The sequence below is a fragment of the Crocodylus porosus genome, unplaced genomic scaffold (genome assembly GCF_001723895.1).
Source record: "Crocodylus porosus isolate Cpor-Errol unplaced genomic scaffold, CroPor_comp1, whole genome shotgun sequence".
NCBI lineage: Eukaryota > Metazoa > Chordata > Crocodylia > Crocodylidae > Crocodylus > Crocodylus porosus.
The window spans coordinates 44,966,402-44,992,071 of record NW_017728948.1 but is presented as its reverse complement, the minus strand read 5'-3'; the positions used below and the strand labels follow the sequence as shown (position 1 = coordinate 44,992,071).

Below are 25,670 nucleotides of genomic sequence, written 5' to 3'. Positions count from 1 at the left end.
CCCCCAATGCTTGCATCCCATAGTGCAGTGGTCTCCAGCCTTTTTAAGTAGGAGATCACCTTTGGCATTTAAAAACAACCCAAGATCTACCCAGTGCTGCTGGCACCCCCTCTCCGCTGCCTAACAGGTAAGTCTGTGGGGAGGAAAGGTGGGAGCAGATCGAGGCAGGGGGAGAAAAAATTATTTGGGAGTGTGCCTCCGCAGCAGGTAAGTCCCACCTGGCCAGAGTCCTGCTCAAACCCCTGCTTCTGCAGCACTGTCCCTCACTGCGGGAGCTTTCATCTAGCTCCTGTCCCTTTCCTCCCCTACGGACTGACCTGCTGGGCTGGGGCATGCGGGCACTCAGCTGTCCACCCTAGCCTTGGATTGACTCCAAGAGGCTCCGAGATCTACTGCAAGAGGCTCTAAGATCTACTAGTGGATCGAGATCCCTGGTTCATGACCTTGCCATAGTGCTTGTGCCCCTGCAGCCCCTTTCTCCTGTCTGTCCCCCCTTCATCCTCCCACTGTTTATCCTTGTTTCAGGTCTAGTGTGACTCTGGCCCCGCTCCAGCCTGGGGCATGAAGCACATGTTTGCTCTGGCCCAGGCTCCAGAGCCTGGCTGGAGCTGTTTTTTATGATCAGCAGTTAGGTGGGGTCAGAACAAACATGCATTTTGTGCCCCAGGCTGGAGTGGGACCAGAGCCATGCCGGAGCAAAGGAAAGCAGCAGGGTTGATGGAGGTGGGGAGATGCGATGCAGTGGGCAGAGGGGAGCAGATAGCAGCTGTGCTTGTTTCTGTGGGTCTGGATCTGGGTCTGACTCCAGGTCTGACTTTAGGTCAGTCACAACTGTTGCTTGCTCCCCCTGTCCCACCTCATACTCAAATCCAAGATGATGGTTTTCTCTTCCCCCTCAATGTTAAATGGGGATAAAAACCTTGTCTTGGATTTGAATAAATACTGTAACATAATTAAAAAAAAAAAAAAAAAAAAAGAGTAGTAGGATGAAGAAATTATTTTGTGTGAAAGAATTAAAGTACTGATTGTCTCTTGTTTATTAAGTTTGTGTTTGAGAGGTGGAGAAAGAGGAGCTTAAGTAGATGGCTTAGAAATTAGCGAAGAGCAGGGCACCACTCTGTAGTTTTGATTGTTTTTAACTGCAGAACTATATAAATCAGAGAGGAGATTAGTCATAGTAGTGGATATAGGATGGTTATTTTTGTTCCCATGGAAAATTGCCACCTGCTTTTGCTCCATTCAGCTGGATTGGTTCAGTAACTAAGAGGGTGGGGAAAGAATATCTAAGATGGAAAAGTTAATAATGGGAAGACAACTACCAAAATGAGTGAAAGTGTAGAAGAAACAAGAAGAGGGAATACATTCACTGGATCATGTTCCTGTGGTTAAGAAACTATGTTCATGTGGGTTACTGCCACTTGGTGGTGCAGTTCCTTAAAATTACTTCATAATTTCAAGAACCAGGTAGGGAGTGTGTCCCCAAGCTTGATTTCCAGCCCCTTCTGGCTTCCCTTTGCTGCCCCAGCTGCTCAGCTGGGTGGTGGGGGCAGTGATTACAACCCCCTGGGGGCTGGGAACTGGGGCCAGGGAAACTTTCTGCTGCAGTCCCTGGGTTTTAAGTGCTTCGCTCCACCCTGGTAACATGGCCTTGTGGGCACGTGGTGATTTTGAAAGCTGGAGAATGGGGGCTTGGGGTTGGGGGAGCTGTCCCTGGCCCCACTTTCCTATGGCTCCTGCTTTAAATCACCCCATGTGTGGCCCATTTGGGCTGCATGTGAAGGGATTTAAATCCTGGAGGGCTTCTTATTGACAGCCTGCCCCTTCCCCAGGCAGAGGGGAGAACAGATTTTAATTTAATGGGCTCTCTGAAGGTGTGGGTGGCCCAGGGAGCATCCCTTTAGGGCTCCCTAGCTAGATTTTGTTTGGCTCTCTCTTTTCAGCCAGGGGGCCAGAATGCGTCCCAGGCTATTTTTCTACAGAGAGAGTTTTAGAGAAATTCTTACCAATAGATCAAACACCCATATGTGGCCTTATAACATCTCTTTGCTTGTGTAAAGGTTGAGATTTTTTCTAATAATGATTTTTTCTAATAATTACATAGCTAATCTTTGAATTGTTACATGAGGTTTATGGTGCTTTTTATCTGATCAGCGTAGTGTGTTTTGATGATATCGTTAGGGAGATGAAGGTTCATTAGCAGACATTTCCCCTGTAAATTTTGTACCGCTATCAGTAGTTCTTTACCTTGTTGATGGGGGAGTGTGGAAATGACACACAGCACTAATTGATAGTATTTTATACTTTGAGCTTTGTCATGATTTGATTTGACATTGAATATATTTCACATTTTAAACACCTATATATTTATTTGGTTTTTGCAGTGATAATTTTATAAAGGTGTTGAATACTGACTGACACTGTTCTCTAGATTCCTTCTTTTGGAGCTCAGTTTTTAATTTGTTTTTAACAGCGTGGTATAAGCTTTTATTTTTGCATTAGGCTGCTCTCAGAAATAGGGGTTATAATTAAACTGCAGCAAAATTCTGCTACTTTGATTAAATGAGAAATTAAATCCCAGCTTCACTGTATTTCATTTTGAGATAATTATGTTTGGTAAAATGTAGTTTAAAACCAAGGCTAGACCAGCTCCACGTTTACTTAACATTAGTTCCTGTTGAATTCAGTACTGTTTCAGGATCAGAGCCACTGTGTCCTCAGTGGATCAGTTTGACATTCATCAGGAAAGAGGCATTTGAAAACCCCGCACAATATTGTGCTTGAAGTTTAGTGTTTCAAAAAGATTTCAGTTTGTACTTTTGAGCCGGTTGCTAACTCCTACATACAGTAGAAATGAAACTGCTGCTGCCTACTGTATTGGGAGCTCGTTGCCACCGTCTTAAAACATTTCCACCTTGATTTTTTTTTTTAACCGTTTTTTAATGTTTCACTTAAAACAAAAAAAAATATGTTGTTTTAAAATATGTGGGTAGGTTATCTTATAAGGCACATTGTCCAGTGAAGACTTGAGACTTTTATAAGTTCTGGTTCTTTACTTTTTTCTTGCTATATGATTATTTGATTTTAAGTTTTAAATATTAAATTTTATATTGGGCTAAAATGGTACCACATCCATTTTTTACGTGTAAGATACTGATGATAGCTGTAAGAGTAAATGTACTGGTGATTTTTAAAGGATTTATGTATGGTTTACATGTATCTAAAAGCTTCCATTTATTGAACAATATGAATGCCTAATTTGAAGGAAATGATTTTTTTGGCAACAGAGAACAGATATTCTAAAGACCCTGGCTGTCAACCCTGGCCTAGTTTGATAAATTTAAGAAACCATCTGAGGTAAAAATTGAAACGTGGATGGCTTCATAATTTATTTTGGTGTGCATTGAATAACATGTGTATTACAGGCCATGTGACTTTAGGCATGATTTTGAGAAAGCAAACCTCACATTATTCTCCTCATTGGCCTTGCTTCCTGCTGCCATTTTGAAGCAAGGGATGCTGAATACATGAAACGCTGCAGGTGCTTGAATTAGAGCAGATCCTAGAGCCTCTCTAATTCAAGTGCTACCCTCTCACCTCCAGAGCACATGTAAAGATGCCCTTAGATTGGGTTCTGCAATTTTTAAATTGGTCTGTGTGCACCAAACTTCTGTTGTGTTACATCTATAGACCAGTTTCCTCTTCTCAGAATGTCCAGGGTTGAACCCTTTCCTCTTAAAGTAATGGATTTGATAGAAAAAGAGAATCTTCTTGAAGTGACCTTTGATCACATCTATCTGACTTCTCCACTAAAGTGGTGACATGGATTACAATTTGAATGGCCTAGGCTTGTTGGTCCTATATTTTTATTATAGGATAGAGCCTTGACATGTCACCAGAGACAGGAGGGCTAACAGTCTTAGTTTAAAGTGCTTGTTTGTATCCACCTAAACTAAAATTGCATGTTGAGAAACTGAACACTAAGCAAAACTTTAGAGGACTGTAAAGACCAGTTTCTGAAGCTTGGTCACTAGGGGATTTGCCTCAGTTTTAATACACAGACATTACATTTCCTTAGTCAAATGTGATATGTTTTTAAACTACTTTTTTTTCCATATTATTTAAGGCTAATCATTTTCTTAAACAAAATAAACCATAACAAAAGTTTTGGAGGTTCTGCTTTCTTGTCTTTGAGTTTATTTTGTTTAAAAAGTCAAAGATTTTGAAATTGGTTTTAAGAACAAAATAAAAAAATGAAAAGAAAGTGCAGAAGACCCAGAAAGTGATTTTTATTAATAAAGTATTTGGTGATGTATTGACTCTTGGTTATTGTGATTCTAAAATAATCATAGTATATTAAAATAACTTCTTGGTATACCAGAAAAAATGCCAACACAGCGAACAAAAAGACCCAGAGGAAAAACTGCAGTGAACCTTTATAGAACCTCACCCTAGATTGTAAAGTCTTTAGGACAGGTTGGTACTGTTACATGCATAGTGCTTGGCATAGTAATGCCTTGGTGTTACTTTAATGCAAATAAATAGTAATATATTGCTACTTAACAAGACAGTGATAACATTTAGTTTTGAGTTTAAAAAATGCGTTCAATAAACACCATCATATAAAAATTATATCCTCTCACAATGATTTTTAATAGCAAAAAGGTATATATTAGCTTAGTTTGGACCATGTTACAGTTTTTTAAGCAGGAGTGTATTTGCCTAATTTAGCGTAAGTCTCTCATTAAATAAACAGTTAAGTTTAATATTAGTATATGGCAGCATGTAGATACCCTTTCTTGGGCTAACCACTGGATAACCATTATATTAAGGATTAGTCTGTGCCCAGAAGTGTTTGCAATCTGAGTAGAAATGAAAAAGAGATGGAGAATGCTAATGCACTGAAGTGACTAGGAGCTGAGAGTATGGGGAAATTAAATGGCTCATTCAGTGTCACACAGTTTCATAGACCACAGCAGGATTTGAGATGGATTGTAAAGTCTTTGTATCAAGAGGCATTTTCTGTTCTTTTTTCTTCAGTGCCTGTAGGTCCCTGGCTCTTGAAGGTGGTTTGTAGGCTGTTCTTCTCACTAACAAGCTTGGGTTCCTGATTATCAGTCCAGTCTAGCACATTATTCACGATTGTCTTTCGTTTCTGACATTTCTGCAAGTGGAAGAGGAAACGTTTATAGAAATGATTAGTTCTGAAATATGGTCTACTTTTAACTGTTTAAAATTCTCAATTTTCTTCTCAAAATGCTAGGTTTTTGGTTGTAGCTGTGTTGGTCTAAGGACACAGGCAAGCAAGGTTCTTTGGGTAGATGGGATATCTTTTATTAGACCAGCTGAGTAGTTGGAAGAAAGCTCTTTGCAAGCTTTCAGGCACAATCACCTTTCTTTAGGTCTGAATAGGATTTGTAGGCATTGGAAAAGGTGTCTCTCTCAGTAGCTTCACTTATTCTGTTTACCAGAAAAAAATGTTTTTTGTTTTCTTAGTGATGGTTGAATTGCTGAGGGTAGGCAAATATTAACCTTAAACAAATCACCTTAAACAAACAAACAAACCTGCACAACTATTTTAAAAACAAAAATGATGTTTTTATTTCTTTATCATATGTGAGAAGAGAGTAAATGGAGAATGTATTTACTTTTTAGAGACTGGCTATTGGAAAACTAGAAAAATTAAGGTCATAAGAGATGAGTGATAGCTGAATGATTAACAGGAAGGGATTGCTGTGTGTGGTTTTCTTTTGTTTGTTTCCTTCTGTAATCAGTTTCATCACATTAGATTATGCATACTTGGGGAAGGGACATCTTTGACAGCCTTCTGAACCTTCCATTAAGTTATGGCATCTTCACTTTTATATCTCTGATATTCCTCAATTAGTCCTAACAGCAAGGTAGAGCATCCTTGGTAACTACAATGTGAAACATCACATAGAAGAAAACTGTATGCTGTACATCACAAAGACAGGAAAAACGGCACCATGGATTTTAATAAGGCAAACCTTATGGCTCCCATCTCATGCAAGAGCCTGAAAATAAAGTCGAGTCTGAGCAGTTTAGCTTTGAGGAAGATCTGTTAAGCTTTCACTGAAGAGTCTCAGCACATCGGCAGATCTGGAAAGTATCTAAGTCTCAGTAAGAACACTTGGAACTTAGTGGGAGTTTAAGCCCCAAGTCCTTTGTGCATCTAGATCTTAGCGACTTCAAAAGAAGGTGGATGAATTACTGTATCTGAATCTTATCTAAGAGAGCATCAGGTTGCTGAAATTAATTTTTTTGGAAGCAGAATGGGTTAGAATCGGAAAGCTATCTGTTCTCTGGATAGTTACTTCAGTGTTTCTGTTCTGCTTTTTCTTCCTTTTCTGGTTTACATTTTCAGATGCATGTTCTGGTGTTGTGAACAGCTCTGTAAGCCTGCCTTGTTTGTTCTCAGTGTGAACGCAGTAAATCTTTCCAATTCAGTCTTTTCTAGGAAAGGCATAATTAGACCTTTACTTTAATTACCAGCAATATTTAAAGCGCTTGCATCATAAATATGACTCCAAGAAAAAAATCAACATCCTTTTTAATGAAGCTTAATTATATTTACCCTGTGCATCTCTTCAGCTGACAGAAAGCAATATCCTGTACTAATTTTTTGTTTAAATAGTTACAATATTGAATTTTTCTTTAATGTGCTGATTTTGTACATTCAATAGAGAAAAATAAGGGTTTTGTTCTAGAATAGTGTCAGCTTTATGGTTAAGAATAATGCAAGTAGACAGAGACTTGTACTTTTTCCCCAGAGACAAATGAGTACAATTATAACCTTATTAACTTAATTTTAGTAAGATGCTCATTTTACCCCTGGAAATGCATTTTCTTGTTTAACTGAAAAATTGTAAGGAGTGAAAATAATTCTGAAATTAGGTTTGCCAAACAAGCACTTTCCTATTAAGATATCAAACCAGGGAAAATTAGGAGTCTGACTCATCCAGCATCAGACTGTCCCGGATGTGCTATGCTCTGTTAATTTGAACTTAATGGCAATAGGAGGTGTACCAATGCCAAAGGAAATTTATTGGTGTGTTGAGACCAGCTTAATTGGTATCCCAGAGGTAGGGGTTCCCACTTTCCTGTCACAGACCGCTGTTTGATTTTCTGTGTCTAATCTATTGTATGCTGAATTGGATAGAAAATCTATCTCCCTGGTGGAAGAATCTTGTATTTAGATATTCTGCAGGGACTTTGATGTAATTGATAAACTAGTTTTTCCTCGCAAGAACAGGTTATAGGTTGTTTCCCTGAACAAGTAGCTTGGCTATCCCATTGAATTGTTTGTGTGTACTGAATTGTAAGCATTCAAGTGCAGATTCTTTTCGTTATTGCACTCAACACTTACTGTTGCATTTTATCAAGGAAGGGGGAGGAAATAGAAAAAGAAGGGAGAGAAATAAGTGGATATAGAAAATACAACCCATGCAGGAAGTGATGTTGCTATATCATGAGCATGTCCACATTTTTATTGATAATTGTATGGATAATGAACATTTGGGAGATGCTGATAAGGAGAAAGATCATACATAATCACAGTGTAAAAACAAATAATAGGAGTCGAAAATTGGAAAATGGAAACATTTTTGTGCTAAACTTTTTGTGATCATGGCCAAGCAGAAAAATTTCCTGTTGTTGAATAGTATCCTAAGGGAAGCTGTAGAGACATCATCCTTGAAACATAAAAAATAGGCTTTGTTTTGGAGCACACAGATAAGACTGCCAGTCCTGCTCATGTCAGTTCCCTGTGCTTTCTCCTTTTACTTCTTCATGCACATAAAACTTAGGCTTAGCTGTTCTTTTTGTGTCCTGCTTTAACTCTTGCCTCTTTAGCTTTTTTTTGCCTTTTTTCTCTGGATATACTTAGGAAATATATAGTATGACTATTAATTCAAATCCCTTCTTCTGTGAAGTCTAACAGTTGTGATCTACCATACAAAACAGATGTGTTGCTGTCAGCAGAACCAATTTTTTGAACTCACATCTTCGTCTTGCTGTCTTGTTTATTTTGCCTGTGTACTAGGCCTGTGCAAAACGGTTAGTATTTGCGTTGGATTCGGATTCTCTGAATCAAACAGGCCACATCCCGTGCTTGCTCTCCCAGCCCTGTCAATGGCTGCCCCAACCAGCCCCAGCATTCTGGCTCTTTAAAAAGCCCTGCACTCACTGGCTCCTGCCAGGTGGGGGGACCATCCCTATTTCCCCATCTGTGTGGGGGGACTCTGCCACGAGCCCCCAGAAGCCCTGATGACCCAGCAGCGGGTGAGTGCTGGGACTGGGCAGGGCACCCATTGATGGGGCTGGGAGAGCGGGTGGGGGTCAGGAGGTGCTCAGGAGGGCTGAGGGAGCAGGCAGGGGATGGGGCCTAGCAGGGGTCCCCATTATGGTTCCCTTCCTGCCCCCTACTTATCAGCACAGGGTCTGGGTTCAGCTCCTTGCGGCAGTGAGTGGGGACTGCCCAAATCTCGAAAGCTCTCCGAATCTTTTCCGAATTGATTCAGAGTTTCAAGTCAATTTTGATCTTTTTATTGGTCTCCTGATTCAATTAGGAAATTCGGCCACTGAATTGGGCCAAATCTCATCCAAATTGAATCGGCACCCACAGCTTCTCACTGCCCTACTGTGTACCCTGTGCACCCCTTCTGGCATCTCTAGTGCTCTCAAGGAGGAATTGTTCTTGAATATGCCCTGCTCAAGCTTAACAAACTCAGAAACAACAGAGTGAGCCCTCCCTGCTGATCTTTGTCTTGTATGTGTTTGAGACCTGGTAGGGATGCACATCTGAGGGGGCTGCACTACCATATTTCCACGTTTGGGTGGGGCCTGCTTGACAAAATCCCTCTGTGGGAGCACTGGAGGCTCCCGCTCATTCAGTGTCTCCTGTAATGTTCAGTACCAAGCAGTCTTTTAACTGTGATTAATAAATAAGAGGACCAGCTCAAAACTTGCTGAAGATGCCTGGAGTCTTTCAGCTGAATTCAGTAAGCTTTGGATCAGATCCAAGATGAACAAAATCAAAATGTTAACTGTAGGGCATGTTCCTATACTAACTGGAGGGTTTGGTATCTGAGGACAGTTGTTCTTTTGTAGCTGTTTGGGAATATTTTTTCCCAGCACACTTGTGATTCAGTGTACTTGGTTTTTGTATGGATTCCCCAAAGATCTATTTGATGCCCTGCAAATAGGGTTCCCCTGAGGTCCCTGCCAGCCCTGTTTTTCTTTGGTGATAAATTTTTTACTATTGTGAAAACAGTTCCTAATGGTAGTTTTCTTTGAACCTATGGTGAATATGTTTTAACAATCAGGAAAAAGTTTTCAGCACCTTTGCAGAACAAATTCCTTAAGACCAGACCTTTAACTTTGTTCGTATTGAGCAGTCAGAGTTGTTCTTTAGTCATGTAGGGCAGTTAACATAATGTCAGTTTCACTTAATTTCAATTAAGGCCTACTTTCTATGCTGAACTGTTGTCCGCTATTACTACATACTGATAAATGGCTACCTTTCTCTGTCAGAGGTGACTACACAATGCAGAAGAGGAAGTAATATAGTGAAAACTGGTTTCATTAGTCAGTAGGATAACTTGTCACTATGGTCTTATTAGTTGATACACTAATAATACCTGCTAGAGTTCCACTGATTTATTCACAAAATGCTTTTTACCTAATTCATCACCTGTTAAAGCATAATTAGACATTTCCAAATGTATATGCATACTAAATCACAAAAGAATTTGTTATTTAGAATTTGTTGGGTTAAAAGTTATCTTCCATAGAGCCTCTCGAGCCAACTCTTGCATTAGATATTATTCAGCATTTCTTGGCTGAACAAAACATGCAGTTAACTATTCTATTTTGCACAGTTATCTATCTCCTGTTTTACTCTCTCGTAATCATGTTGTCATTCTTATATTATGAACACTGAATTTTTGTAGTAAAATTATACTTTATCTTCATAATCATACATTTTTCATATAGCAAGCCAGTTTGAATTTGGCTATGGTACACACATATATGTATATATATTATAGCTAAATTCCGAATAATGTTGCTTCAGATTTATTATGTGTGAGCAGCAATTATCAATAGTTTTCCATTTCAGCTTTGTGAAATGTGTTTTGCATGTCATACCAAGACACAATAAAGAAGGATTTTGACCTTTATAATGAGGGAAATATATTTCCCTCAAAGGTCAGAAATCCTTCTTTCACAAAGTTGAAATGGCCAACCATTGATAATTGTTGCTTAGAGATATATTTACTACCACTACTCTTGGATTGATACAGTAACTAGATTTTACTGTAGTTTGTAAAGTGTTTCGAACCTTGCCAGTGAATGCCTCTGCTAGAGATGAGAGCATAAAAAAAAAAACCAAACAAAAAACCTCCACATCTTCAAGTAGCTGCCCTGCAGACCTCTTGTAAATAAAAATGGACAGGTGAACCTGCTGCCTAACAGTGCATTTCTTGTTCTCTTGTCAGTTGTTCTCTTAAATACTTATATTGTTATCAGTTGCTGGGAAGCAAAGGCTTAGATATTACATTGACAATGGCCATGCAAATATTAAAATGAAACTTTAGATTTATATAATGTTGTGCTTTGGATACATTATTTTGACCAAAATGATTATGACAAAAGAGACCATTATTTTAATTTCATGTTGTTTTAAGATGTGGTGCAGATGTTTTGAGAGAGAGGGTTGGGAGTCAGAAGATTTGAATTCTTCTGTTGAGTCACCTGATCTTTTTGTGCTTCTGTAAAATGAGAATGTATAATTTTTGTAAAACTCTAGCATGAAAGGTGCTGTATTAGTACAGCAATAATTTTATATGCAGTTGTAAATACCTGATATAATTAAATGGAAATATTATCCTGGGTTTTTTAATACCATTCCAGAACTTTGTATATGTAAAACTGATAGGAACCATGAATGTTTGTAGTCCACATTGTTCCTAAATTATCTGATTAGAGTGTTGCTTTGAGTTTTTTCTTTAAACAAATGCTGAACATCTTTGCAGTGTTTGCAAAGATGCACCTTCAGGTGCAAAAAGAACTTGTCCTAGATAATTATCTTTTTGCTTATGTTATAAGAATTTCTTGAGGGTCACAGTAGCAAAGAGTAATTTAAATATTTTCTTAAGATGAAGAAGATGACTTTGTTAAGAAAACTTGCTTGAAACTCAAGGAAAATGGGGTGTCAGCACGCAGCTGCCAAGAAACAGCAGGAGTGAGAAAGGAAGATGCAAAACCACAAGCTAAAAGTAAACCTTTATCTCCAGTAAAACGGACACCAACTTCAGCACTTGATTATTTTGGAACTGGTAGTGTCCAAAGATCAGAGAAGATACTGGTATCAAGCAAAAGAAAAGAGGTGGGTATTCATGGTATTAGCTTGTCATGTGTTTGATGGCAGAATAAAATGGCTAGTTTAATAGTAATGAGGAATAGCCATATGACCATTTCTGTGTTTCTTGACATGATTTTTTTTAAAGGCAAAGGAAATGTGAATGTAACTTTGACTATGGCATCTCGATGTACAAGAAACACCCAAATATGTTTGATTTTTTTCCTCTTTGAAAAGATCAGAAGAAATGTAAGCAATTTTTTGTTCTTCCCCTTGTATCCTTATATGGATCTACATAACACAAGGGTTTGAACATGATTTAAACATGAAGTGGATAGTTGCACAAACCTGTTAAACCAATTTAAATCTGCCTGGAATGGTTCAAAAGTGTACCTGTAAAATCAAGTACTGTTTTGAACTAGCTCACTTGAATTAGTTCAGTGTTACATGTGGATGCCAAGTGTCCTGTGGCATGGGGCTGGTCAGTCCTCTAGGCATCCCATACCACACTGCTTCCCCCTGCCACCCTCAGCACACTTCTACTGGCTGCTCTGGTTTGTAGCCAGAACTCTACTGCCTCCCCTAACCCCCCCCCCTTTTTTTTTCTTGGTACTTCTTATCTCAGAGGTGCTTTGCACTGCTTTGATAAAAGCTATCTTATCTAATAACCAGCTGCATCTCCACTCCCTACTCAACTGCAGCCTCTCATGCCCTGTCAGTCTCTAGACAAGAGTAGGAGGAAGCACCTCCTCCCACCACCACCCTTTCAAATCAGACAACCACACTTCAGGTTTTGGTTATTTGCAGGCCAGTGAAACGTATTGAATTCATGCTTAGATAAGCAGAAAAGTTACAAGGCCCCAGCCGCAGAACAGTCACCTCTGGGACTTTCAAAGCATGGGTGCAAGCATTCTGCCCTCCCCACTGTTCCATGTGATGCATGCTGGGCTAGTGGATTGCTCCCATGCTCCGGTATGGGAGCCACAGGACATTGCACAATTGTAAACCAGTTCTGAATCAGTGACATTGTAGAACAGTTCAGTTGTTTTGTCTGTTTGTACCCAGAGAGAGAGATCCTAATATGTAGCTGTTTTGAAATCAGGACAGGGATCATGGGTAGATATGAAAACAGTTCCTGTCAAGAGATTTGAGAGGTAGGGAAGGGTTAAAATTTTAGTTTTTAAAATTTGACTTTTTAATGACAATATGTTCTTTCCAAGTCTAAGCTGCTTTCTGTATAATCTTAATTTTAAATATATAGCGGAAAGCCCAATAAGGAATTTGTTGTAATTTAATATTAATCAAAGCTCTATTATCCTGTCAATACAATATCATCAGATGTCTGATTTAAAAAGTCATGAGCATAGTAGTAACTTTTCAGCTTCAATTTCAAAAGCATAATTTAATGTTAAATCCAAAATTTGTAGTGACGCCAGTTGAGTATGGGGTTATTTATCAACAGAATATGTACAGGTTGCTTAGGCAAACAGCAGTGCACATTTCCTTCTATTATTCTGTCCTTATGTGAAAGGCAGAGGAAATGCTTTAAGGGTGAAAGAAAGTACCTCATACTCCATGTGAAACAATCATTGGCTACTTTTCTGAGCTGGTCTGCTGCCATGGTCAGTATGGGGACTCTTTCAACTGAGTGAAACCACTTACTTCACACACTATTTGGAATTAATTGCAAATGGTAATATGGTTTCTCTTCAGAGTGGATAAATCTTTCAGCCACTCATAAACAGTACTGAGTTCAGACTAGAGAGCTAGAAACAAAACATTCTATATCCTATTCCCTGTTGGGATACAACCATCACCCTATTGATAAATGTACCAAATATAAGTGGGCAGAACATAGTCTGGCATATAGAACAGTATCCCTACGTGCCTATGTAGTCAATGACAGGAAATTGAACCATTGATTGTTTTTTTTTTTTTCTTCTCTCCCCCTTTCTTTAAAATGTAGCCTTCTCAAGGCAGAGATTCCACATTGGAAGATGAGGCCATTGCTAAGATACTGCAGCTTGAGGAGGATGCAGAGGTAAGCTTAAAAAAACACATTGCTCTGCCTCTCTGCCCCCAGATGTGAGGAATCCTCCAACAGCCCTTTTTTTGACAGCACAGTTGCTAGACTATGTTTTGAGCCAAAAAAGCAGTTTCATGAATGTGCTGCTCTCGTGGTTTGGGAAAGGAATACAGACTTGCCATGTCTGCCTAAAAATAATTTTTTAAGCAAAGTATTCTTCTATAGATGTTAATTTGGTTTGTAACCAATCTTTGCCTGGATCAACCTTTGCCATAATCCTGTTGTTCTTCCCCTGAGTCTCCTGCGCCTTTACTAGACTTGGTCCTGGCCAAAGGAGATGGCCTGATGACTGACTTAAAAATAGAGGGTAGCCTGGGTGACACTGACTATGAAACCATCATGTTCATTCCCACACGGAGAAAGGACAGCAGAAGGGCTGGGAAGCCCTCCTGGTTAAACTGGAAAATCACGGTCTTCCTTAGAAGAAAGAGGGGTACAAATAATGGAAGCTGGGGACGGGTCCCAAGGAGGACTATACAACAACTTGTAGGGAACAAATTAGAAAGGGTGAGGTGACCAAACTTAGATTAGCAATGGGAATCAAGGACAACAAAAAGTCCTTCTATGGAACAAGAGGAAACCAAATGGAAGTGTGGGGCTGGTGCTCAACAACTCAGGGTGGCTGGTTACTGACACTCAGGAGAAAACTGAACTCCCGAATGACTGCTTTGGGAAAATCATGCCGGGTAGGGTACAGAATGAGCAGGGCAGAAATGACTGCCTCCCTACTGTTGCTGTAGAACTGGTGTGTGATCAGTCAAAGAAATTAAACATCTATAAGTCAGCAGGACTGGATGAACTCCATCTGAGGGTGCTGAAGGAGCTGGCCATCACCATTGCGGAGCCCCTGGTGAAACTGTTCCAAAACTTGTGGTGCTCCAGAGAGGTCCCTGAGGACTGGAAGAGGGCCAATGTTGTGCCCATCTTCAAGAAGGGGAGGAGGGAGGACCCAGGTAACTATAGGCCGAATAATCTAACTTCTGTCCCAGGGAAAATTCTGGAAAAATTCATTAAGGAGTCTATGTGCAATAGGCTTGCAAACGATAGGATTCTGAGTGACAGCGAGCATGGCTTTGTCACAGGCAGGTCTTGTCTAACCAACCTCATCACCTTTTACAATCAGGCGACTTGCCACCTGGATAAGGGAGAAATGGTGGATATTGTATACCTTTACTTCGACAGAGCCTTTGATCTGGTCTCCCACAATGTTCTCATGAGAAAATTGAAAGGTAGCGGGCTTAACTGCGAAAGAGTTGGGTGGGTACGAAGCTGACTGTGGGGTAGGACCCAGAGAGTCCTAATGAATGGATCTGTGTCTTCTGGACGAGAAGTGGGCACCAGTGGCCTGCAGGGGGCAGTGCATGGTCCTATACTTTTCAACATCTTCATCAATGATTTGGATGAGGGGGTGAAATGTACTCTGTCCACGTTTGCAGATGACACTAAGTTACGGGGAAGTGTGGTCACACTTGAAGATAGGTTACAGATACAGGCGGATCTAGATAGGCTTGAAAGTTGGATGAGTCAGAGAACCAAATGAAGTTCAACATTGAGAAATGTAAAGTGCTCCACCTGCGGATGAACAGTCCCCTGCACACCTGCAGGCTTGGCAACATCAACTTAACCAGCACTATGAACGAAAGAGACCTGGGGGTAATAATAGACCACAGCATGAATATGAGGTGGCATTGTGATTTTGTTGCCAGCAGGGCAAAGAACACTCTGGCATACATCACTCGATGCATCTCCAGCAAAGCCAACGAGGTGATTCTTCTGCTCTACTCAGCACTGGTTAGACCCCAGCTAGAGTACTGCATCTAGTTCTGGGCGCTGCACTTTAAGAAGGACGTGGTTCAACTTGAGAGAGTCCAGAGAAGGGCCACCCGTATGATTAGAGGCTTGCATGGCAAGCCATACAAGGAAAGGCTGAGGGACCTGGGACACTTCAGCCTGAAAAAGAGAAGGCTGAGAGGGGACTTGGTAGCAGTTTATCACTACTTCAGCAGAGTACATCAGGGGCTTGGTGAACAACTGGTCACCAGGGCACCCTTGGAGAGAATGAGGAGTAATGGCCACAAACTCCTGGAAGAGCATTTCAGGCTCAACATTAGGAAAGACTTCTCACAGTTAGGGTGACCAGACTGTGGAATGAGCTCTCTCTGGAGGTGGTGCAATCACCTACCCTGGAAATCTTCAAGAGGAGACTAGACAGTCACCTTGCTGGGGGCACCTGACCCCACCTGTCTTTCCTGCCTGGTGCAGGGCGCTGGATCTGATGATCTTCCAAGGTCCCTTACAGTCTATGACTCTATGAATCTATGTGTCTGCTCGCCTCCCCCTTTTTAACCAGCTTCCTACTCCAGTTCTGGAACACATACTTTAACTTAAGAAAACACTGCCTTCCCTAACTGCTTCCTGTGTTGCTCTGTTGATTTCCTTGCACTTGTTGACACATGGATCAGCCTTGCACATGGAAACTGAAATTTCTTCTATTGCTTGTCATTGTTCATATGAAGAAAATACACATCTGTCAAACGTGCATGTTTCCTCTGTCGTAAGCAAGGTCAAACTTATTTTTATACGTAATACAAATAATTTGTGATGCTTAAGCATCCTATGAAATATATATTTATTTAATCTATGTGCATTTAGGGTCAGAGGAAATGGGGTGGAAGAAACCTCATGAGGCCATCTAGTCCACCCATGCTGCCCCCAGTGTCTGTCTTGAACTCCCCAGAAATGAATACCTTCTGTTAATTCAGACCTTTTAATATGAAATGAATTTCTGGTTTAAGAAAAATAGTATATGATGAGAACACAATTTGTGTTAGTATGGTTTACTGTACATAACAGCAGAAAAGTTCCTTTTTGTCCTTATTTCTTTAAGTGCGTGAATTACAATTATAGTCTGTTTCTTCATTCTTTCTACCACAAAGATAAATATTATATATTGGCTTCACTCTCCTACTGGCATTGTGGGTACATAGATGATAATGCCTGTGGCATACTTGCGTTTATGAGGACATCTGTTTGAATCATGAAACAAGGCATATTTGATCTTAGATTAGGACAGTTTACTTGCTGTTGTAAAAGGATTTGCTTTTGTAATGCGGAATACAGCTATTATCAATAAATGCCTTAGAAAGAACAAAATTTTATCCGCAGGGGCAATATTAGGTAATGTGATGACCAGAATGCCTGTCAGTGTTGTAGATGATGCGTTTATTTTGTTAGGGCCAAATAAAAGGAAACCCATTGAGGCTTTGTTTTCATTTAACACAATTAGATAAGTAAGCGAAAATAGAATCTGAGGAAATGTGTGCACCTACACATTTGTTGGAGGAAATCCAGTTTGTTTGAATTAGTACTTTCAAGTCCAGCTGACAAATGTATATCTGCCATAAAGTAAAAAAAATGCATGAAATCAAAACTGGTCAAGGGCTAAATAATGCATGATGTTAAAAATTTGACAACTTTGTATAAATAAACTGGTGTTAAGGTAAATGCCTCTGTGGCTGGCACATGCTAAAGCACAAACAGGCTTTGTTTTTTACTTACCCCTCAGGGCTGATCCAATCTCTGAAACCTTCAGATTGGTTCCCAGTAACAGGTTAGGATATAGCACAGCAATTCTTAACCTGGGGTATTGCATTCAGACCCTATAGGAAGTGGTCTGAGTCCTTCATATGCTGGGCACTTTATGCCTGCCATAGCCTTCCAGCTCCATTCTTTGTAGCCCTTACCACCAGCTCTAGGAGCATGGGAGGAGTGGGGGAGAACTGAGCCGAAAAGCATAGCCTCAACTCCTCAGCAGCCCTGTGCTTTTACTGTCCCTGTGCTCCAAGTGGCAGGTTCCAGTTGGGCAGATGCAGAGCTGCATTTTTTCAGCCTGGTTCATTGTTTTGCTCCTTCCATGTTCCCAGCACTGGTGTGAGTGGCTGTGGGGAATGGTGGCTCTAGTCACCAGCCTTCAAGTTCCTAGAAGAGCAGCTGCAGTAGCAGAGGCCTTGCTCACCCCCTTAGGTACAGACCATGGGCAGAGGTGGGGCAGGCAATGGAATAAGTGGTCACAGCAGGGTCCTGTCCTTGCTACTTTCAGCTGATGCCAGCTTCTGCACCAGTGGCCACTGTCACCCCCTTCTGCCTTCTGCAGGGACAGCTGCCTCTTGGGGTCTGCTGAACCAACCCCAACCTCCCCAGTCTGCCCCTTCTAGCAGCCCCTTCCAACACCAACCACTATGCACTACCCGCCCATGCTCCTGGGGTGGCCTGCCTGCCCTGCTACCTGTGAGAGCCTTTTAAAGGTACCGCAGAATCTGAGAAGATAAGCAAGCACCATAAGTAATAAATTAAGACAGCTACTCCTCACTTAATGTCGCAGTTAAATTCTTGAAAAATGTGACTTGAAGCAAAACAATGTTAAGTGAATCCAGTTATGTCACAGTAGTTACCTACTAGCCAGGCGGTGGCCAAACAATGTTATAACTGAACATTGCGCGACTTTAAATGAATATGTTCTCTAATAGATCAGCGACGTAATAATGAAACATTGTTAACCAGGACAACGTTAAGTGAGGAGTACCTGTATTTAAAAGGCGTGCCGCTAAATCCCAAAAAGTTATGAAAGGGTCCTTGAATCTAAAAATGTTGAGACCTGCTGGTGTATTGATATTCTTACTTCCTTTCAGACCTTGTTAATAAGTGGTTCTGTAATGAAATAATGTGAAGGGCAAGATAAGGAACCACAAAGATTCCTATCTATATGGCTTGTTTCTTCTTACTGCAACCAGCAGCTATACAAAATTCATTTTACTCAGTTGAATGCTATTTACTTTTTGGGGAGGGAGAGTCTCATTTAGAGATATTTAAGCAAAAGGATTCACTCTTTGAGCTGCTTGTTGTCTTTCCATGTTATATGTACTTTTTTGTCTTGAACCAACAGACTGTCTAAAATAGTATTATTGCCTATTGTTTATTTTGTTCAGCTGATCTGAACCCAGGTACTGTTCTTTTCCTTTTTGCAGCTGGAGAGACAGCTGCATGAAGATGAAGAATTTGCTAGGACTTTGGCTATGCTGGATGAAACACCAAAGGAGAAAAAAGTAACTGCTTGTTTGTTCCCCCCCACCAAGTTCTTGTTAAAAACCCCAAACAAGCAAGCAAAATAAAAGAACCCAAACAAAACAAAACAAAGTGGTTTTAGGAATGTGGGTAGCATTACAGTTTTTTTTGTTCAGCTTCCTAATTGTGTTGACTTCGAGAACCTCTTGCCACTTCCTAGGCATTTTTATAAGATACAAAAAAGTTGTCTGATTTAAAGGATCATACTAGCTCTTTCCTGTCTTTCCCCTTCAGTAGACTCCTCACCGTCAGCGTTAGCAGATGCATTGCTTTGACCTTTTCTGCCAGTTGCTTCCTTTGAAACTTACTGTGCTGAAATTTGTCTGCCAGCAGGTGCATCAGAACAGTTTGTCTCCTTATTAGCCCCTCTACCAAGTCATTTTGTTGTAATTGTAGGTTTGTACATGTTTATTTTAATATACTAACAACAGGACTTACAAGACTAAACAGTACAGTAGGTTATAGTTGTATGATCCTATTTGCATTGTCTGACAAAAGCTGTGACTCTAATAAATGGTAAGCTTCTGGAGAAGGGGATTGGACAACTACTGGGTCATTATGGTCTTCTCTTCAAATTTAGAAATCCATCCATTTGAACCCGTCATTTAATTGCCTGTTTCATATTTGATTGAATGAAGATTTGTTGTAGTGGATGTGTCCCTGTAGACTTCCTTTATTAAGAGGATGTTGAAGACTTTAAGAATCTAGTTTCCATACTGATTTCGTGGCTTTATGTTTGAAATTCATATCGAACCTGGCTCTAAGCTGTATTTCAAATGTAAGGTCATACCCAAGTTCATGGAGAGCTCTGTAGGAAATTTGAGTACCAGAAGCAAGCTAAGTATGGTGGAAAGGGTATGTTTAAAGAGAGTACGTTTAGAGGTAGCTTGAGTACCTCTATGCTATGTTGCATTTTGCCATGCCCATAATTTATGTAATAAAGACTTAAAATGGTCCATATGTGGAAGAAGTTTTGAAATGAATTACAGTGTTGTTTTGCTACATTTTTTACCTATGAAGCATGTAGCAAAATTTCTTATAGAAATGGAATTTTATAAGGAAGGTATAAAATGGACTTGGTGTTCTTTACTAGTGTCCGTCACTTAGATTGCTCTTTTAAATTAATTTTGGGTTAGCAGATTGACTTGTACTTAGTCAAATAGGAAGTTGATCCAGTGTGAGAGTTCATATCACAGATACCAGCAGTAGGTACTAATGAGTAACCTCTTTCAGATGATCAATAAAAAAAAAAAATGAAATCCCAAAAGTCTAGTTCTCCTGAGCTGTCCAGATGACCTAAGGAAGCCATTTATGATAAGCTACAGGTATACATCTCCCATTGACTTTGGGAGGAGTTTTGTGCATGTGTGACCACAGAAAGTACGGACTGAAAAATGCTTGTTTGCTCAGGTACTAATGGCATACGCTTGGGTAAGGGCCCTGTCCTACACAGTTGTGGGAGCTGACTTTTTAAGCAATTTCTTTTAACCTATTGATTCCTCAGAAGTTGAGGGAAATGCTTGAAATCTGCAGAAGTCTGTTTAGTTAGTGAATAGAGCAGTGATACCCAACCAGGGTTCCTGGAGATCTGTTGAAAAGAGTCCATGGATTGCCTGTTAGGTGGTCAAACATGATTCATAAGATAAATCCAGGGATTTCAAGTAGGAATTCACACTGTTAAAAACATTGCTCTGTTATGGACTTTCTGTGCTCCTTGCAACAGAAGATTTGCTCTATTGTTTTTCTGTAGTCAAAAAGCTAGTGAAAACAAAGAGCTGGAATTTTCTGAGGGTGTCTTGAGTGTAACAAGGTTGAGAACCTCTGTATGCACATTTCTTACTCTGGCATTTTCTTCATATTCATGTAGGCTCGTAACAATCCAGAAGAAAAGCCAACAACTTTGGTTACCAAGATGAGTCCAAACACAGCAGACAAACATAAGCAGTCTCAGAAAGGTAGTTTTTGCATACAGCCAGATCTTAGAATTCATACGTTTAAAACATGAAAATTCTTATGTTTAATATGTATATTTTTCCCTACCAACTTCTAGTAAAAATAGCAAACTCAATAGATGATGGAGTGAATTACAGCAAGAAGGAACAAACTAAATCTGAAAGTATGAGAGAATCTTGTTCACGTCCAGAACCATCAGTTGATAAAACTATGAATAAGACCTTGCCTTTGAAACCTAGTTCCAAGCTGGTGGCTCTGAAGCAAAAAGAAGAAAACAAAAAAAAGGAAAGAGAGAGTCTGAGTGTAGCAAGAGAGCGAAAAACTTCAGAAAAGGAAGAAAAAGCAACACCAAAGAAAGAGAGAGTTTCTCCCCAAAAGCCTGAGGTAAGAAGCTGAAATGAGTGCACTAGGGGTTGGCAGAGACACAAGGACATTATTTTTTTAGTTTCCTACCTTCTTTGTCACCATTGTTGCTTATTAATATGCTCATATTAAGTTTTCTGGAGAATTTTTAATTTCAAGGAGTCAAATTTTTGGCGATGTTTTAGGTCTCCAATAAAAATGTCAGAAGTGTAAGAAAAAAATTCATCCAGTGATGCAGATCTTGGGATTCAGGCTGTGTCTACATGGTAAACTTGCTCAAGCATGCCTTGCTGGGTGAGTTGCTTCCTAAAATGGGATCAGTATAGCCATGTCCATGAACTAGACTAATTGTCACTACTGAATTGATAGGGCCATATATGCAGTTTATTTGGCTTATAGTTAATAAGCACTTCTTAAAGAGCATACACATATGGAAAATCACTTCAAGAACTTGTGTGAAAAACTCATTTATCTGAAGAGCTCCATAATGCAGAAATTCTAATATAAGTTAGAATAAAGTCAGAAGCTTGCACAAATCTTTAATAGTCATTAATATTCTGGAAAAAGTTTCCAAAAATTGCTCTTTTCACTCTCAGTTGCTGCACATTCTAGCAATTTCGGTAGAGAAGCCAAATACCAACTATCTCTGAAGTATTTCATGGGTCACCAAGGCAGAGAAAGAGACCAGATTTCATTTCATTTGTATAGTAGGATTTTGCAGATTAGCACTGTTTTTAAGTTGAGAGCTGAAGTGTCTCTCAGAGCCTTATGCATCAATTACCATGGGTTAACAAAAATTTAAGTTACAGTTTCTAGAATAACTCCGTGTGGACATTTTATTCCAAAAAAATGTCCACACATGCAATGCATTTCTGAGTAACACTATACAGAGATAAGCTCTTGTTTAAACAATGAATGGAGTATACATTTTCTTTTCGAATTTGTAGAAATTGCTTTTTACAAAGAAAATATGCTATGAAGTTGAATATTCGCTTTAAAACAAACCATTGTCCTTGCTACTCTTTTAAAGCACAAAAATATAATTGGAAACTTTAACAAAAGCAAAGCTTGAGTTTGACTATTTCATTGCCTGTTTATTTCAAAGTCTGTAAGTCCTGAAGACTCTGAAAAGAAACGAGTCAACTACCAGGCCTATCGAAGCTTCCTCAATCGAGAGGGTCCAAAAGCCTTGGGGTCCAAAGAGATACCACAAGTAAGTCATCATTTGGCTACAGAAGGACTACAGCAGTTTGTCTGATGTTGATATATATATCTAGGTATTTCAGTTATATATTTATAAATCCCAATTGAGAGAATAATTAAAGAAATATCTACAATGTACAAAGTGTACCTGGCTGTACTTGAGTTTTGCAACTTTTGCGTTATTGAAAATAAGCTCAGGAGAGTGTCTTGCAAGTCAAAGTTTTCCTGTGGAGTGGCGGATAATTGGAGTAGGCCTTTTTTTCTTCCTGATTGAAGTGACTGTTTTTTCTTATTAAAGCTATAAGGTATTTAAAAAATAAACAGCAAAAATGATAGATACTATATTGATAGTAGGAAACTTTTGCCTTTCTGCTAAAAGAAATTGACTGCTCTGGTATGTGGTTTTTGAAGAATAGGACATTACTAATGTAGCATCAGAATTTCTCCACGTGATGTTACAAGCACTTTTGTTGATTACTGTTCATGCAGTTGTTTTTGCTGCTGCAAGCTGCTGACTACCTAAAATGGAGTGCAGATTTAAGTTGCATATAAGGTCTGAAAAAACAGTTTTTAGTGGGGAGATGATTATGAAGTTGATGCTATTTTCTGCAATATTTTGTAGGGAGGTGAGAACTGCTTAGAAGGCCTCACATTTGTAATTACTGGAGTCCTGGAGTCTATTGAACGAGATGAGGCCAAGTCTTTGATTGAACGGTATGGAGGAAAAGTAACTGGCAGTGTCAGCAAGAAGACCAATTATCTTGTTATGGGTCGTGACTGTGGTCAGTCTAAATGTGATAAGGTAAGTGCATCTGTGTGTGATCCAAGAGTAATATACGTGAACAAATTTTTGTAAGTGTACTGACCTCCAAAATCAGGCAGTTTCCCAAAAAACTTATTTCAAGGAAAAATGTAATACAGTGGAACTTAAGGCAGAATCTGTAAAATCTGAAAACCTGTTCAAACCAGAAAATTTCTATAGTCCTGGCATGCCTTACAGGAAATTATGTATATTTAAGGCCTGTACGAGTATTCAAATGAACTGGGAGAAGTCTTGTGGTTTTGTTCCCCTGGTAGGAAAAACCTATTGGGAGAGCATGGTACAAATATTAGAGGGGGCTATACAGGGGCCCACAGCAGGAGCCTTGCATGTGTATCTCAGCCTGCTCTGCGGGCTTTGCTGGCTCCCAGAGAGTACTGAGAGTAGCCAAGTGCACGGGGCAGCCATGATTGGCTGGCCACCCCAAGGGACCTTGCCTCCCTGGGGAATGCCTGTTTGCAGTCCCCTCTCCATCCCTTCTTGCTATGAAGCTTTGTGAGAAGAGATACAGAACATGTCTCCTTTCTTGTTATTTGCAGGTGTTTTAATTTCTATTCGGGCAGTCTGGAATGGATCCTTGCCCTCCTTAGTTTTGGGGGAGGGGTCTCAGGCACGTAGGGTCTTGGGGGTTTAAGTCTGGGTCTTGTGCAGGGGACCCAGCTGCCTTGACACCAGGTCTCTCTTAGCCCAGGGGCAGTCATGGGGAAGAGATTGCTCCATGCATGGGTGGACAAATGGAGTCTAGCCTGAGTCACAGACCATCTCCTTGGAGCTGGGGGGATGACGTTTCTAGTGGAAAGGTTAAGTGCATACATGCATATGTTCTCCCAGGAGCCATTTCTACCTGGGTGGAGTTGGGTTAATTTTCTACTAGAACCGCAATTTTTGGTATGGAAGAAACTATATTTATGTTCATGGTTTCATTGCGCTGGGGGTTGGAAGGGACCTAAACAGATCATCAGGTCTGTCCCCCTACCCCAGGTAGGAATGAGTGCTGGGGTCATAACACCCCAGTCAAATATCTATCCAGTCTCCTCTTGAAGATCCCCAAGGTAGCAGAGCGCACCACTTCCCTTGGGAGTCCATTCCAGAGCCTGGCAGCCCTAACTGTAAAGTAATGTCCCCTGATGTCCAGCCTAAACCTTCTCTCAAACAATTTGTGGCTGTTATTCCCCAGTGGTGCCCAGGGGAACAAAGCCTTCCCCAATTCTTGCTGGTCCCCCCCAGTGAATTTGTAAACAGTCACCAGATCCCCTCTCAGCCTTCTCTTGTGGAAGCTGAATAGGTTCAGGCCCTTTTAGCCTCTGTTTGTAGGGCCTGACCCACTGCCCCTTGACCATGCGAGTTGCCCTCCTCTGGACCCTCTCAGTGCTAGCCACATCCCTCTTGAAATGTGGTGCCCAGAACTGGATGCAGTACTCCAACTGTGGCCTGACCAACGCTGTATAGAGGGCAAGGATCACCTCCCTGGACCTGCATGTGATGCATCTGTCAATGCACAGCAAGGTGAGGTTAGCCTTACTGAACGGTTCCTCGCATTGGCAGCTCATGTTCATCCTGGAGTCGGCAATGACTCCAAGATCCCTTTCTGCCATCGTGTTGACAAGAAAGGTGTTCCCCGGCTTATAGGTGGTTGCTGGTTCCATCTCCCTAGATGCAGTACCCTGCACCTGTCTGCGTCGAATTCCATCCTATTCTCATCTTCCTACCTCTGTAATTTGTCCAGATCTAGCTAGATTCTGTCCCTCCCCTCTAGTTGCCCACCTCGCCCCACATCTTGGTGTCAGCGAATTTGGACAGTGTGCTTTCCACACCCACATCAAGATCGCTGATAAAGATGTTGAACAGTACAGGCCCCAGGACCGAGCCCTGGGGGATTCCACTGCCAGCATCCCTCCAGATCAAAAATGACCCGTCTACCAGCACTCTCTGGATGTGACCAGTGAGCCAATTTGCCACTCATCTGACTGTGTAGGCATCAATGCTGCAATGGCCTAGTTTTTTTATGGGAGTGGGGTGAGAAAGTGTCAAAGGCCTTCTTGAAGTCCAGGTAGACAACATTCACCTCAACACCCGCATCCAAGAACTTGGTGACCTGGCCAAAAAGGAGACCAGGTTAGTCAGGTAGGATCTGCCCTCAGTGAACCCATGTCGGCTGCCCCTGAACGTTACCTCCCCTGCTAGGCCCTTGCAGATGTGCTCCTTGATAATTTTCTCAAAGGTCTTCCCAAGGACTGAGGTAAGACTGACTGGCCTCTAATTGCCAGGGTTCTCCTTTTTCCTCTTCTTGTAAATGGGGACCACATTGGCCCTTTTCCAATCCTCTGGTACCTGGCCAGAGCCCCACGAATGCTTATAGAGCTGTGCCAGGGGCCCCACTATGACCCCTGCCAATTCCCTCAGCACCCATGGGTGAAGAGCATCTGGATCTGCTGGCTTAAACACATCCAGCCTTCCAAAAGTTCCCTAACTAGGTCCCATACCACTGCAGCGGGTGTCTCCCGGGAGGCTTCTCCACTAGGTCCCTGAATCTGCTGAATCTGCAGAGAACGAAAGTACCTGTCAATTTTGTCCTCAGCAGCCCTGATCCCCCGCAGCCTGCTGACCTCAGCTTGGAGCTCCCTCACCTGCTCCAAGGTGGACACAAGAGGGACAGGTGCGGGGACTCCCACTCCCCTCTCCTGCCCCCAGCTGCAGGGTCCCTGCCAGACTGCCCCCACAGACGGGGGCAGGGTGTGCCGCCGCCG

At 41.0% G+C, this 25,670-nt stretch overlaps 1 protein-coding gene across 1 annotated transcript in view; it reads left to right on the top strand.

Moving 5' to 3' along the window:
* RFC1 (replication factor C subunit 1) overlaps positions 1-25,670 on the top strand; it is a 61,344-nt gene that overhangs the window by 17,763 nt on the left and 17,911 nt on the right. The window contains exons 4-10 of the mRNA XM_019552580.1: positions 11,175-11,404; positions 13,344-13,418; positions 18,488-18,565; positions 20,452-20,539; positions 20,644-20,921; positions 22,006-22,113; positions 22,726-22,905. Of these exons, the coding sequence (XP_019408125.1) occupies positions 11,175-11,404; positions 13,344-13,418; positions 18,488-18,565; positions 20,452-20,539; positions 20,644-20,921; positions 22,006-22,113; positions 22,726-22,905 (1,037 nt within the window). The remainder of the gene's footprint in view (positions 1-11,174; positions 11,405-13,343; positions 13,419-18,487; positions 18,566-20,451; positions 20,540-20,643; positions 20,922-22,005; positions 22,114-22,725; positions 22,906-25,670) is intronic.